General features: G+C 38.8%; 2 protein-coding genes across 3 annotated transcripts; one reads left to right on the forward strand and one right to left on the reverse strand.

Moving 5' to 3' along the window:
- The first annotated feature begins 214 nt into the window (after positions 1–214).
- Positions 215–8,483, forward strand: LOC111800994 (protein transport protein SEC23-like). The gene is made up of 12 exons (XM_023684942.1): positions 215–1,309; positions 1,414–1,587; positions 2,801–2,962; positions 3,617–3,759; positions 4,303–4,378; positions 4,485–4,657; positions 4,757–4,838; positions 5,455–5,532; positions 6,443–6,604; positions 6,710–6,973; positions 7,253–7,357; positions 7,844–8,483. The coding sequence occupies exons 1-12, from the start codon at positions 548–550 to the stop codon at positions 7,988–7,990; spliced, it is 2,328 nt and encodes a 775-aa protein (XP_023540710.1). The 5' UTR covers positions 215–547; the 3' UTR covers positions 7,991–8,483.
- Positions 8,484–8,557: 74 nt separating this feature from the next.
- LOC111800993 lies at positions 8,558–14,132 on the reverse strand. 2 transcript variants are annotated; one of them, XM_023684940.1, is made up of 5 exons: positions 13,804–14,132; positions 13,430–13,618; positions 12,266–12,493; positions 9,425–11,251; positions 8,558–9,345 (listed from the first exon to the last, which is right to left on the reverse strand). In XM_023684940.1, exons 1-5 carry the CDS (start codon positions 13,820–13,822, stop codon positions 8,681–8,683), a joined length of 2,928 nt encoding a protein of 975 aa, XP_023540708.1. In that variant the 5' UTR covers positions 13,823–14,132; the 3' UTR covers positions 8,558–8,680. The 2 variants fall into 2 exon arrangements, with proteins under 2 accessions (XP_023540708.1, XP_023540709.1); XM_023684941.1 differs by lacking the exon at positions 13,804–14,132 and having other exon boundaries at positions 12,266–12,506; positions 13,430–13,506.
- Between the last annotated feature and the right edge of the window lie 1,705 nt (positions 14,133–15,837).

The raw sequence follows: 15,837 nt of genomic DNA on the forward strand, positions 1-15,837 counted from the left end.
TGATATCTGTCATCATTGGTACCTCCCTAATGTCATCTCGAACCAATTCCAATGAACATGACATCAATCGTTATGTTTATATTTTATATTTCGAATCGAGTCGTTACTTATTTCTAACATACAAATTCATATGAGTCGATAGTTCACTCCTCGAAAAGATGGATGAATTCATATGGGAAGTTTGCAATAAATGCTTAGGTTTTTAGGGCAAAGGTGAGAAATTTTTGACATGGTTTTTTGGTTCAACCTCTCTGCCCACCAAATCTGTGTCAAACCTCAACCCTTCTTCCTTCCCAATTTCCAATTCTAATTCTTCAATTCCAATTCTCTCTCTCTCTAGCTCTCTCTCTCTCTTCCTGCGGTGACCCCTTCTCTGCAACTTCTCAGGGGGTCGCCTCAATTCGCTTGTTTCTCTCTGTTTCTCTCTCTTTCTCGGCTCTTTTCCCTCTTTCAAATTCCTTTCTCCAACACCCAATTTCTCCCTTCGCGGGAAAAACCCATTTCCCATAAGAAACAATTCCATTCCCCTTTCAATTCCATCTCCACAATGTCAGAAATGGCGAACGCAGATCCCGAAGGAATCGATGGAGTTCGTATGACATGGAATGTTTGGCCTCGTACCAAAGTTGAGGCTAGCAAGTGCGTTGTTCCACTCGCTGCTTCGATCGCTCCGATCCGTCCTCACCCTGAGATCCCAACTCTCCCTTACGCGCCGCTCCGTTGTAAGTCTTGCTCCGCGGTTCTCAACCCATTTTCCCGTGTTGACTTTACCGCCAAGATTTGGATCTGTCCGTTTTGCTACCAGAGATGTCATTTTCCTCCTCATTATGCCATGATCTCTGAGACCCATCTTCCTGGGGAGCTTTATCCTCAGTACACCACTGTTCAATATGCTATTCCGCAATCAATTAACCCCAATCCTGCTATGGATTCGGCCCAGCAGGCGAATCCTTCCCCGGTTTTTCTGTTTCTGCTTGATACCTGCATGATCGAGGAGGAATTGGGGTTTGTGAAATCCGCGCTTAAAAGGGCGATCGGGTTGTTGCCTGATAATGCACTTGTTGGATTTGTTTCGTTTGGGACTCAGGTTCAGGTTCATGAATTGGGATTCTCTGATATGTCTAAGGTGTATGTGTTTCGGGGTACGAAGGAGGTTTCTAAGGAGCAGGTTTTGGAGCAATTGGGTCTTGCCATTGGTGGGCGGAGAGTTGCTGGAGCGTATCAAAAGGGGGTCCAGAATGGATTCCCTAATTCCGGTGTTACACGTTTTTTGCTGCCTGCTTCTGAATGCGAATATACCCTCAATTCCGTAGGTTTCACTTGGTTCAATGTTTCTGTTCAATTCTTTTTGGTTCAATATCCCACATTGGATTGGAAATTCTTGAACTCGGTTGTATTTGTTATGAATTTTAGTTGTTGGATGAACTTCAAACGGATCAATGGCCTGTTTCTCCCGGTAATCGGGCATCTCGATGCACCGGAGTGGCGTTGAGTGTTGCAGCTAGTTTGCTTGGAGCTTGTTTGCCTGGCACTGGTGCTCGAATTATCGCTTTGGTTGGTGGACCATGCACAGAAGGGCCTGGCACGGTAACCAAAAAAAAAAATCTGTTCCTCGTGTTTATTGTTTCGAATTATATATCATGGTTTGTGCTAGACTAGATCAGATCTTATGCTATGAATAAGTTTTGTAAGTTACTTGATTTTTTTGGTTGTTAGAACATTGTACAGAGGCGTAGAGTTACACTTGGTAATTTATTTTGCTTTATTACTAAGTTTTGTTTGTACTTGATTTTGACTTGCCATTTCTTTCGGTAGCAGACATTCTCTGGGTCATTTTGGTCATCTTGTGCCGTTGACTTGTGTTTTTCCCTCAAACTTGTTATCTGCACTTGTTCAAATCAATTCAATAGTACAAACAATATGGACTTAATGATCTTATTTTCCTCATCAGTTGGCCGGCCTTCTTTGGCCAATATTTTTATGGCCTAATCGAGCCAGGATCCTTATGTTTTCACCTTTTTCTCTCACTGCTTTTCTAGTATCATGTGAGGCTAGTATTAGTATATAATATTTATCAAAGTTCATGGGATGGGTAGCGGCTATTTTGTCTTGCTATTCATTGGAACTATACCTTAGTATAGCAATAGCCTGTTTGTTCGAATACATTTTTGTAGTTTACAAAAATGTGCAAGTAAACTTGGAAGTTGGATCCAAATGTTGCATATTTTTCAGTTACAGCCCTTGCCACTGAAAAAACTGTGTTCATATCCATTGACTGCAACAATTTAATTTAAAGCCTCTTTTGCATAACTCAACTATGGTGGTTTACAAAAGGTGTGTATTTAGGTGTAAGTGCTTATAGAACTTGCATCGAAAAGTGGCAGATATCATCATTGCATCTATCTTATTTTCTTCTGTTTCCTCGTTTTAGATTTGTCCTCACTCTGTTTCTTTAGACATCAGTTTAGTTAATTTGACTATGGGGTTTTAAGGTTGGAATAATTACTTGACATATATTGAAGTGGTGCACACGATTACTTGCATTGTCATAACTTATTTACTTCAATGCGATTTTTTCCCGTAATTAATTGTGGTACACAAGCACCCAAGTGATCAAGGACATGATTGTATGTTATTGTTTTTGTGAGTGATGAAGGGAACTACTATCTTTTGCATGGACTTTGTTCTACTATCTTTTGTATGTTATCATTTAAATGGTTAGAACTGAAATTTGATATATGATTAATCTCCTTCCCGCTGATGTTTTGTTTGATATACTGATGGAATTGAACATTTACAGATTGTTTCCAAAGATCTATCAGACCCAGTACGTTCACATAAAGACCTCGACAAAGATGCAGCCCCTTACTTTAAAAAAGCAATCAAATTCTATGAAAGTCTTGCAAAACAACTGGTTGGCCAAGGCCACGTCTTGGATCTTTTTGCATCAGCACTTGATCAGGTCAGTATAAACTTTTACCTGCCTCAAATGGAATCTGTTTCTGCTTTTAAAAATATGATTTTAGCAATTTGCAAGAAGTAACATTAAGTTGTTTTTCTATAATTCTATTAAAGAAGTATGATATAAAACTACATGGGAATTCTATAATTGGACATGTTTGCTTTAAAGATCTTTATGCTTGCTGCACTGTATTAAAAGTATTATCAACTCCTCAGCTCCTGAAGGAAGTTTGATATACTGTTCATTTGCTAAATACTTATCCAGATGTAATGGATTTCCTGATATTCAAATCTGACATACTTGATTGTTGATGAGGTCATGTTTTATCTCATTTTGTTTACTCAAATTTATCTTACAAAATATTGGTGCCTACTGTTCTATAAGGTATAAAGTAATTGAGACTCAATAGAGTCAACATATATCAGATTCGAACATCAGGATTTAGTTACTTTTAATGGTATAAAATACACTTGATGTAGTTTAATGATTATTTGATTTGAACCGACTTAGATTTGAACATCGGGGTTCAAATACACTGTACAAGGTTTATTTAACAATCATAGTGCAATCATTTTATTGTAATAATATTTCGTTTATTTATATTTTTCTGTTGCTATCAATAAACATGCTTCATTCATTGGAATTTATATGTAGGTTGGTGTTGCGGAAATGAAAGTTACAGTAGAAAAAACTGGTGGCCTTGTTGTTCTGGCTGAAAGCTTTGGACATTCGGTATTTAAGGACTCTTTCAAGCGTGTGTTTGAAGGAGGGGAGCACTCTCTTGGTCTTTGCTTTAAGTGAGTGCATAGTTTTATAAGTATTGTGTGCTTCTTTTTCTTCTAATTCACTTGGTCCATGTTTTAGTTTCTGCATGTTAGCTTAAGTTGTAGATGGCCATTTTGGTGGTATTGTCAACTACCTAGTCTTGATATTTGGTAAAATCCAAATAGGAAACTATAAATCTAAATATATTTGATATCATAGGTACAATTAAAAAAAGAAAAGATGAATGGGTATCATGAAGGCTCAAATGCTTAAAGTCATTAAAACTGGGTGATTGCTAGAATTACATGGTATGATTCAAATTTGGATGACAATGAAAATAATGTGTACTCTGTAAGAGTAGGGAAGTAATAATGGATATTAGTAAGATGGGAAAGTTTTAAAAATAAGTTTAGTTGTATGAATTTCGTTGGCTGTTGCTTCTGGTATGTCTACGTCTTCTGCATCTACTTTGGACAAGTATAACACAATTTTGGAATCCATGCATCTAATTCTTCTTAGTTCTTTCCCGAGCGGATAGTATTTCATGTCACTTTATACCTGCTTTTACATTTCAGTGGAACCCTTGAGATCAATTGTTCGAAGGATATCAAAATTCAGGGGATAATTGGACCTTGCACATCTTTGGAGAAGGTCGTATGCTTTGAATTTACTGTTGTTGGCTTTTGCTCAGGGATAATAAATTTTCCATTTACTTGATTGCTTCATGAAACTGATTGCTTGTGGTGCATATCTTCAGAAAGGTCCTGCTATTGCCGATACTGTTATTGGGGAGGGCAATACAACATTGTGGAAAATGTGTGGTCTTGACAAAAGCACTTGTTTGACAGTGTTTTTTGATCTTTCATCAAGTGATAGATCAAGTTCTCCAGGAACTGCAAATCCACAGTTGTATTTGCAGTTTCTTACTAGGTAAGCTATCAATTGAGAGGGTTTATTTCCATTTGATAATAACAGCATATGTGACATCATGAATAATATGGGTGCGGTCATTTATTATTATGATTGCAGTTATCAAGATCCTGAAGGTCAGTCAATGCTTCGGGTTACAACTGTCACTAGAAGATGGATAGACACTGCAGTTAGCTCAGAGGTTCTTATTTTACATTTTTCAAAACTTTTCTGTTCATTATTATTACTCTATTTCTACAGTTCTAAGATCTATTATCCAATGGGGATTAACGACTAACATTTCATTGGAGGAAGNAGAAAAGACATACAAAGGAAAAAAATAATAAAGAGAGCCGGACCGAAATAAAAGAAAAAGAAAGGAGAATATGAGAGCACACAAAAATAGAGCCCACAAATGGAAGCAAACTAAAGAAAAGACCTCCAATCATCCTTTCTAAGATTTGAGTATGATGATTGGTGTGGTTCCTACTTACAATATTCAATGGGTGCCCTTAATTGGCATTCATGTGTACAGATGAATAGCACTATTTTCAATTCATCTCATCGAACATGCATATCAGTCCGCATGGCATCTAGGAGTGGTTGTATCATAATCAACATACTCTTGTTTATAATATTTAATTGTTAACCACTCTTGGCATTTACACGCCCTCACACACTTGTGCTCTCTGGTTTGGTTCTTTCTCTATTATGATGAAAAGTCGGAACACACACACACACACTAATTCTCTGTGTTGGTTATCTTTTTCTATCTCAATAAACGGTGAAAAGTTAAATCTTTGAGGCATTGATTTCAGGAATTGGTGCAAGGGTTTGATCAAGAGGCTGCTGCAGTTGTCGTGGCCAGATTAACTTCCTTGAAAATGGAGATGGAGGTATTTTAGAATTCTACGTTCATTGAACGTCTGGTTGAACACTTTGCCCTTCTTTTGAAAAACCACCTCAACCTGCTTAATTTGTTTAATCTGTGCAAGTCTGTGTCAACGAATGAATTTATACTGTGTCAAGGGATCGTGAGAGATAGTGAACTCAAGATGGTTGCATATGTGGTTTGAGAACTTGTGATCTTTGCATGGATTCAAGTCCTATTTGTGAATGGAAGAAACCGTAAATTTGTCTCGGACTGCAAAATCACATTTTGTCTGTACTTGCATGCATGTAAGATCTAATGTAACCAGGTTTTATGCTGGGTTCANTTTTTTTTTTTTTTTTTTTTTTTTTTTTTTTTTTTTTTTTTTTTTTGAAAGAATTATTTTCATTATAATGAAAAAAGGTTACAATGAAACTTAGTCCCTTGGGGGCTTTTACTTGCTAATTCCTTTTCAAGAAAGTAGCTACCACTGCCCATCCTCTTCCTAAAGAGATGACGAAGGGTTTTTTTGGAAGGATAAATGTCCAAAGAAGTTGTAAATCCTCCAATGGACTGCCCTACTTTGACATTTGGGTGCAATATTCGGGGAAGATTCCCCTCGTAATGCCCTTCCCCAAGTTGCTGTGTTGTTCGCAAACCCATTTGGACCTAGCATTTATTCTTTTCGCGTTTCTTATTGAGATAGTTGTTCTGGCGCCTTTTGGACTTTTGGCGTTAGTTAGACCATGCTATGTATTATTCCTTGGTTATTGACAGCTTGGAAATATATCGTTGCATATTAGTCAGCGAAATTGCTGGTTACGAAATTGCTTCCTGCTATCTAGGTTTTGTTACTTGCTGGTTTAATTGGTCATTTGTTCTTAATTATATCTCCAAAGTTATAAGTTACCTTATGTTAATTTTACTCTTATCAGGAGGGATTTGATGCTATTCGATGGTTGGATCGATCCTTGATTCGCCTCTGTTCTAAGTTTGGTGATTACCGGAAAGACGATCCATCTTCCTTTACTCTAAATCCTTCATTTTCTTTGTATCCTCAGTTCTTGTTTAATTTGCGGCGTTCACAATTTGTTCAGGTATATACATCTTCCATGATATCATTCTTGAGATTGTTCATATGAACATGATCCAGTGAAAAGATGATTTGTATTCTTTGTTTGGATACTTGTGATCCTGTGCAGGTGTTTAACAACAGTCCAGATGAAACTGCATATTTTAGGATGTTGTTAAATAGGGAGAACATTACAAATGCTGCCGTGATGATCCAACCGTCACTAATATCGTACTCATTCAATTCACTGCCTGCACCAGCATTATTAGATGTTGCTTCCATTGCAGCTGATCGTATTCTCCTGCTAGATTCATATTTCAGTGTTGTCGTATTTCATGGGATGACAATAGCTCAGTGGCGTAATATGGGATACCAAAATCAGCCGGAACACCAAGTTTGTGCTTGCTTATTCAATCCCTCTACTACTACTATTGTTGAAAGTTGAAATTTAATAAGTTCGTTTTTTAATATTTTTTTTTCAAAATTTGATTTTATAATTACCCATTTTAGAAACCTTCGACCATTTATGAATGTTCTATATATACCATGTTTTTTGTTTTTAGAGAATAAATTTAAAAGTTGATTGTGTTTCTTGCACTACAGTCATTTGGTGGTTCATAACGGGTGTATCAGCCATATCTTCCATTTAATCAGTCTAGCATTCTTTTTACAGGCATTTGCACAGTTATTACAAGCTCCTCATGATGATGCCCAAATTATCATTAACGAACGTTTTCCGGTACCTCGTCTGGTTGTCTGTGATCAGCATGGCTCTCAGGTTATTTTCTTAATATGTACCTTTGGGTTGCACTACAGCAAAGATGATTACACAGAAGCACTAAAATACTATTATACTTCTTTTCTGCTTCCACTGTCATTATTTTTTTAAGCTCCTAGCTCGTTTTTACTAGTAGTATTACACAAGTTTGTTTTGCATGTTTTGTCCCTTTCTAATCACTCAAAATTCACTTATAGCACATGGCTACATAATTTTGATGCATAATTTTGATGCTTAGCTCGATTATTTTCCAACCGTTCTGTTACTAATAAGTCGTTTATGACGTGTGAAGCATAAAAGAAAAAATTCATGGTTACAAAAACATTATTTCTCTAATGTCTGCAATGGGTTTTTCCATCTGTTCCAAAGGATTGTTTGTAGATGTTGGTTTATTTGATAAATACGTATGATTGTGGAACTGAATGAACATTCCATCTGAAGGTTTATATTGACGTTTATATTTTATTATCTTGATTTTGTGAGCAGGCTAGATTCTTACTGGCAAAGTTGAATCCATCCGCAACATATAACAATGCTCAAGAAATGGCGGCTGGGTCAGATATCATATTTACTGACGATGTCAGCCTTCAAGTTTTCTTTGAGCATCTTCAGAGGTTGGCTGTCCAATCTTGAGAATAGATAGGGCTTTCTTGAGGCTTATAGTAAAGATCCGATCAGTCTTGCTGTGGGAAAAATTCACTAAGGGAGATGTATATCTGGTCTTGTTGACTTCTTTTCTAGTCTTTCCATTATTTTCCAAGTTGAGAAGCCAATATTTCCCCCACTCTCTCATTTGGAGAATATTTGAGAACACTGATAAAATTCTTTTTTCGGGCGACATTCTCGGTCGGCATTGCAGCCTAATAAAGGGTCACAAAGGTCACTTTAGCTTCAAGTTACATGAGGAGACAAAAAGGAGAATGTAATTTAGAGGAATCCTTCAACAGCTTAGACATTTGTGAAAGTCATTCTGTTAGTAATTTTGGTTCTTCAATTTGTTATTTTGTATTGAGGTTAGACCACAAAGTGAGTATTTTTTATGAATCTCCAAGTAAATTATAAGGGAGTTTAGTCTGAAATTGCTACTTTATTTATGAAAGACACAGCTGTTGGTTATTCAATTCTATTAATGGGGTTATGAACCTTTTGATTTCTATCAGTTCTTCAAAAATTTTAGTTTAAATGTGATGATCTTAACTCTGATCCAATTCTGCTAAGTTTCTGTTCATTGAGCCATGTTGAATATGGCACAAAAAGCAAAGCACCCTGAAAAGTTCATACAGCTAAATAACGTTCAAGCCAGTTCTGCAACACTCTACACTACTAATGCACTGATGAACAGCATACAAATTGAGCCCAATATGGCTTCCCTTTTCTCCTTTCTCTCCGGATGTCTGATGGATACCTTGCAGGAGAGTTCCATTCATTTGGAATCTCTCTGTTTCCCAATTGTGAGGCAGGCGATCTCGGCCGAGTAACGGAGCCGACTGTTGCGTTGACGACACTATTTTCTGTCGAATTTTCGTCTTTCTGAATCATAGAAGCCAGGTTTTCTTTTCGTGTTGGTGATGATTTCTGTTTGTTTTCGAGTGCAGCATCATCCAAAAGATTCTTGAGAGCAGTGTGTGGCTTCCCTGTGCTCCAGTTTGTTACCTTCGCTATAACTGCCTCGTTCTTCTTTCGTCCCGGTGAGTCCTTTGCAATGTGAGTGTACGAGGGAAACCACCCAGCCTGCAGAGATGCAGGATTTGGCTGCTGTTGGTTTTCGTCGGTCTGGATTTCGGAAGCGCCTGTGCTTTGGATTCCTCTACCATCAGGTTCGACCAAGGTCATAAAAGATGGTGGCTCGAACAAATCAGATCTGTCGGAATGTTGTCTCTTGGTTGCAGCTTCCTTCCTCTTCGAGTTGTTTCCTTCTGCTTCGGCTCGTGCTTGCAGTGTTGCTTCGCCATCAACAACAGCTGGTAAATCTGACTGAGTTGAGAGCACTGTTCCTCATGATCAAGAAATATACTAATTATCAAGAAAGTTTTTGATATAAAAAGTACTTTGAAAGTATAAGAATACCTGAGACAGACCCCCAGTTGCCTTCAAGACTGTCGGTTTGACTACTCGCATCGACCGAAGCATCGAGAAGGGATGATGTAAGCTGCGGTTTTATGTCGGTTTTCACAGTATCATCTTGCCAAGTTTCAGAAGCAATTCTCACATCTCCAACAAGCTGGCTCACACTGCCATCCCGAGAAGCGTCTGATCTTCCCGTGACAGATTCGTTACTGACAGAAACCAAATTCGCCTCCTTGTTCGAATGGACATTGGACGAGTTTTGAACTGCGCTAAAACCTGCAACATGACATGACTGATCATCGCCATGATTGTCGTCTTTTACACTTTGCTGAGCATCTGAAACTAAATTAATTCCGAAACTTTTCGTGTCTGCGTTTTCGGTCCCAGAAAACTTCCTAGGAGATTCGTTTGCTATCTCTTCGGCAACAGCACGACATCTATTCTCTCTGCTGTTCGTGTTAGATTCAAGCATCGTGGAATCGATCCCTGTTGAAACCTTTTCCTCTGGAAGATAAATTTGCGCCGTGTCCTCCGAATGTCTTCCACATGCTCCTGCTTTGTTCTCATCATCAGCTCGAAGAACTCCTCTGATTCCAACTTCATTGTCGTCGAGTTTCTTTAGATTACCTGTTGGTGCAGCTGAGTTTTCATCGGAAACGACATCGGTAACATTTTCAGAAAGATTATCCAGAGAATGCATGGAAGAGGCCATTGGTTCAACTTCTGGTGAAAAGGAGGCTGATGGAACACTATCAATCCCAAAATTTGCAGCATCACTTAAGTTTTGACTCTTATCGTGCTTCTCGTTTTCACCGAGTTCACTCTTAATCTCGGTTGCATTCACTTCTTTAACGGGAATTTCTTCGACTTCCTCGTTGCTATTCCTAGAACAATCAGCTTTCACATCAACAGACACATTCTTGACTCCAGTGTCAAAAGAAGCTACTTCCGAGGCTGGATCAAATGGCTCGGCCTGGGAAGTCTCACGAACGGGATCCTTAAAATTGTCTCCCGAACCACCGACTCCTTCATGACGATCCTGTACAACATAATCAGTTAACTTAAGATCCTTATGGTCCTTTGAATCGTCGACTAAAGCCTCAGGACGCTCTACAACGTTTAAGTCACTCGACACAGAAGGCGGAGGCACATTGTCATTCCTTTCTTTTATTTCATCAGTCTCGAGTAAGATGTGACAACTGCAAGACTCTAGATCGTTTCCATTATGTGCAGTGGGCTCTGTAGGTATTTCAATGGTTTCTTCCATCTTCGATACTGGCTCGGATTTATCATTATCCATTCTTCCCGGCGGTGCAGCAATTTCTGCCGAGTTTTTAAACGAGCCGAACCCCTCATTCTTCTTTTCATCATATCTTGTATCAGGAGATGGCAAGGAGCATCGAGGCACGTTTTCAGCACTATCAATGTTCCTTTCTTGTTGCAGAGGCACTATAGTTTCGGGTTCAATCGGGTTCAAGTCACTTGCAGTAGTCGTATTCATACGATCATCGTGGAGAACCACGGAATCCCCAGTTCTAAAGTTGGTTTCAAGAGTCATAAGTTCTTGATTAAATTTTTCCTGCTCAGTTGAAGAGATGAACAGAGGAGTTCCTAAATCAGTCACAAGATTCATAAGTTCTTGATCAACTTTGGTTTCCTGCACATTTCCTGACCGATCGATAGCGGTTTCTGCAACAATCGAATCCTCAACCTTTTGATTTTCAGTTGAAGAACACGACAACGGAATTCGAGAGTCAGTCTCGATATTCAGAAGTTCTTGATTAATTTCATGTTCCTGCTCGCTTCCTGACCGATGGATAGTAGTTTCTGCAACAAAAATTGTAAAAATAATTTGAAGAACATGAAGTAGAACAGGATTTCTCAAACAGAAACCAGTAAAATGAGATTGCATTTTATTTTGCAAAAAAAACAGGTCTCGTTCGCTCTCGTTACACTGTTCGAAACTTAGCACGGCATTGCTGCATGAAGGACGAGTTTATCTAGCCTTCCCTTCAATGATTCAGAAGTTTTCCTTTTCCATTATTGTTGTAATAGTCCAAACCCACCGCTAATAGATATTGTCCGCTTTGGCCCATTACGTATCGCCGTCAGCCTCACGGTTTTAAAATGCGTCTACTAGGGAGATGTTTCCACACCCTTATAAAGAATGCTTCGTTCCCTCTCCAACCAATATAGGATCTCACAGTCTACCTCTCTTGAGGACCTTCATTGGCATGCTTCGTTCCCCTCTCCAACTGATGTGGGATCTCACAATCCACCCTCCTTGGGGACCCAGCGTCCTCGTTGGGATGCTTCGTTCCTCTCTCTAACTGATGTGGGATCTCACAATCCACCCTCCTTGGGGACCCAGCGTCCTCGTTGGGATGCTTCGTTCCCCTCTCTAACTAATGTGGGATATCACAATCCACCCTCCTTAGGGACCCAGCGTCCTTGTTGGGATGCTTCGTTCCTCTCTCTAACTAATGTGGGATCTCACAATCCACCCTCCTTGGGGACCCAGCGTTCTCGCTGGCATGCTTCGTTCCCCTCTCCAATCAATGTGGGATCTTACAATCCACCCCCCTTGGAGACCCAGCGTTCTCGCTGGCATGATTCGTTCCACTCTCCAACCGATGTAGGATCTCACAATGGTGAGAGCTATGGGTTTGGGCTGTTACAATTGCTCACTTCAAATATCTCATAAAAGCTGCTATTTTCAATCCGACAATCGCAATAAAAGACCATGAAACACATACGAAACTGACCGACCATAAACAGCTAACAATATGACCAGACAAGCGAAAAAGAACGAAGATAAATTGTCCCAAACATTAAACTTACCAAGGACTTCTGTGTCATTAGTAGCTCGAGAGCTATTCATTTCATCCTCTGCCACCATCTTCGACGTGCTTTCCGAATTCAAAGCGTCTCCCATGGATTTGTTTGGTCCTATGCCCTCTGAAAACTCTGCAACAGCATCGGAAAACACTTCATCTCCGGATTCCTTCGATTTTGTTTTCGTTCCATCGACGCCATTGTCACTGCAACTGCCTCCCAGGACTTCTAGACCTAGCAGCATTTACTGACATAATTAAAAACATCTTAAGGCACAGCAGCTTTCATTACCACAGGCCCCTCTTTTCCAGCACAAAAGATAAATGCAAGCAAAAAAGACAGAGGAAGAGACATAAGTGTAACTTAAGAATCCATAGCATAACCTTTTAGCTTTAAATCCAATTTTGCCCCTGAACTCCTACTTTATACCAAAGTCGACCGCTAGCAAATATTGTCCTTTTTGGACTTTCTCTTAATGTTTTTAAAACGTATCTACTAGGGAGAGCTTTCCACACCCTTATAAAGAATGCTTCGTTCTCTTACAGTCCACTCCCTTCAGGGCCCAGCATCCTCGCTAGCATTTGTTCCCTTCTCCAATCGATGTGGAACCCCCCAATGCACCCCCTTCGAGGCTCAGCGTCCTTGCTTGTACACCACCTTGTGTCCACCCCCCTTCAGGGCTCAGCCTCCTTGCTAACACATTGCTTGGTGTCCGGCTCTGATTCCATTTGTAACAACCCAAACCCACCACTAGCAGATATTGTTCTCTTTGGGCTTTCCCTCTCGGGCTTCCCTACTGAAACGCGTCTGCTGGGAAAAATGTTTCATTCTCTTCCCCAACCAATGTGGGTCTCACGTACTCTGTTCCATACCCTCAACTTTTATCCCTATATTTCCCAAGTTATTTCAATCCTTATCATTAATTTTCACAAATCATTTAACAAGAACATAAACGAACACCCAACCAGCTAATTCTCCCAGTTGTCCACTGATGCCAGGTTTCCATTAAACAACTCAAAGAAGAGTAACAACAAGCACTAGAATTGCTCTTTATCCAAACTTCAAGACAATCAAACAAGGCTTTGAAAGCCCAGAAAGCAAAGAAGAACAAACAAGAAAGTGCAGATACCAAAATTATAAAGAATACAGTGTATGGAAGAGAGCTCTCACTGGAACTATTATGATAGTCATCATTATCTGAAACAGTCAAAAGGGTATTAGCCTCAGACTCAACCAGCTTGAACCCTTCAATGGTTCCACAAACCCTCTTGTGAGCACGCCTACGTTTAGCACTCGGATGAGAGCTAGAAAAGAGCCATCCACATTTGTTGCAAACATGAACTCCATGGCTCTCCTGCCCTACAAAACCCAACAAAACCCTTAATCAAAAACAAACCCAACAACAATTTCCAAAACCCACAAAAACCCAAATGCCCAAATCCATTATAAACCCCCAAAATGAACACAAATCACCAACCAAGCCAAGATTTCACCGCCAATTTCAAGAACAAACCCCAAAATTCTAGAGGGAATTGGCTACTTACTCTGATCTCGATGCTCCATTTCTGAAAGCGAGAGAAGATCCGAAGAAGAAGCAAAATGAAGAGATTAAAAAGAGGGAGAATGGGAATTCATTAATTCATTCACTATATTTGTTTCGAAAGGGTTGAAAAAAGGAAAGGGAAACAGGGGGCAATGGAGAAAAGTCCAGAAGTGGGGTTTTGAGAAAAGGGTTTGCGGGCCTTGCGGTCAGTGTAAACAGTGAAGGAGAAACTAGCGCCTGCGACGGCTTACGCTGTGTAGCCCTCCATGTGCTTCTGCTCAACCTTCTTCATTTCATACCATTACAAAGGGCAAAGGCTACCGCACTCACGCTTTGCTGTGGAGGAATGATTGTGTGTATCCAAGCGTATGGAAGGGACTGTGGAATCGTCTTCTCGAAGGGGTCACGTTTGTCTCGAAGTACAGCCGTACGTGTGCGTGATTTTGTTGTCCGTACAACGACATGACCACCTAACCACCGCCATGGTAATTATATATATATATATATATATATATATAATTTAATAAAAATAACTTAATTAAAAAATACTCTTAAATTTTAAAAAATTTCAATAATATTCTTGAATTTTTATTTTATTTTATATTTAATTATTTTTTAAATTTTTTAAAAATTTAAAGGTATTATTGAAACTTTAAAAGATGAGAATAAAGATGTAAATAGTATTTTTTTATTAATTTAGTTTAAAAAATTACTATTATTTTTTTTTTAATTTTTGGTTTAAATATATATTTTTTACTGAAATTTTTTAAAATTATATATATATATATATATTTTATATTGTTTGATCTCTACAAAAAATAAAGTAAGAAAAAAGACAAGCGGGAATCATTGATTTGGTTGGAAACATTACCGTTTTGTCGAATCACATGTGGCCGTGAGGCGACAAAGGTACCCACCAGGGGACAAAAGCATTGTTATTTATCTATTTATTAATTTCCATTAAAAGTGCTTTTCTATTATTATTATCATTATTTTAATGATGATTGTTATGAAACCTTTGACAAATCTCACCAAACAAGACACCACGTGACAAAGATGTTTTTGGATTATGAAACTATTTTTAGAAATTTTTAACCTAAAAATAATAACTTTCTTTATTTTGTACCAAAAAGTCCAATTAATTGAATTTTAAATGAAAAGAAAAATATAAAGGTATCGTAACACCCAGAGTAAATGAGAAGTACATACAAAAATCAAGACTCGAGAGTGATACTGAGAATAGGATGACTAAAAAAAGACTTAAAAGGATTGAAAGTTAGATTTGGTTTGGGCCTAACTAAGTAGGCTTAAAGCTTGTTGGGCCTAGGCCCAACTCTTCTAGACATATCTTTCCTAGGCTTAGGCCTTAGGACTATTAAAGGGCCTAATATTTGGGCTTAATGCAAAAAATGATCCTTTTGGCCCAAGTTAACCATCCACACAAGTCCAATTTCTTTTAACTTATTTCCCAAGAAATAAAAACTAGAAAGGTTTGTTGGATGATGAAAGTCCCACGTCGGCTAATTTAGGAAATGATCATGGGTTTATAACAAAGGAATACTATCTCCGTTAGTATGAGGCCTCTTGGGGAGCTCAAAGCAAAGTCATGAGAGCTTATACTCAAAGTGGATAATATCATACTATTGTAGAGAGTCGTGTTTATCTAACATGGTATTAGAGCCATGCCCTAAAACTCAAAGTGGATAATATCATACTAGAGTCATGCCAATAGATTGATAAATCCTTAAATGTCGAACAAAGAACTCCAAAAGAAAAGGAATCGAGCCTCGATTAAGGGGAGGCATACTTTGTTCGAGGGGAGGAACTCCAAAAGAAAAGGAGTCGAGCCTCGATTAAGGGGAGGCATAGACATACTTTGTTCGAGGGGAGATTTTGGTGTGGGTTTATAATCCGGCCTTTGGGGAAGCTCAAAGCAAAGTTATAAGAGCTTATACTCAAACTGGACAATATCATACTATTGTGGAGAGTCGGGTTAGTCTAACAATATGAAAACTCGTGCTTGTCGGAGAGAATA

This window comes from Cucurbita pepo, chromosome LG08 (genome assembly GCF_002806865.2).
Source record: "Cucurbita pepo subsp. pepo cultivar mu-cu-16 chromosome LG08, ASM280686v2, whole genome shotgun sequence".
NCBI lineage: Eukaryota > Viridiplantae > Streptophyta > Magnoliopsida > Cucurbitales > Cucurbitaceae > Cucurbita > Cucurbita pepo.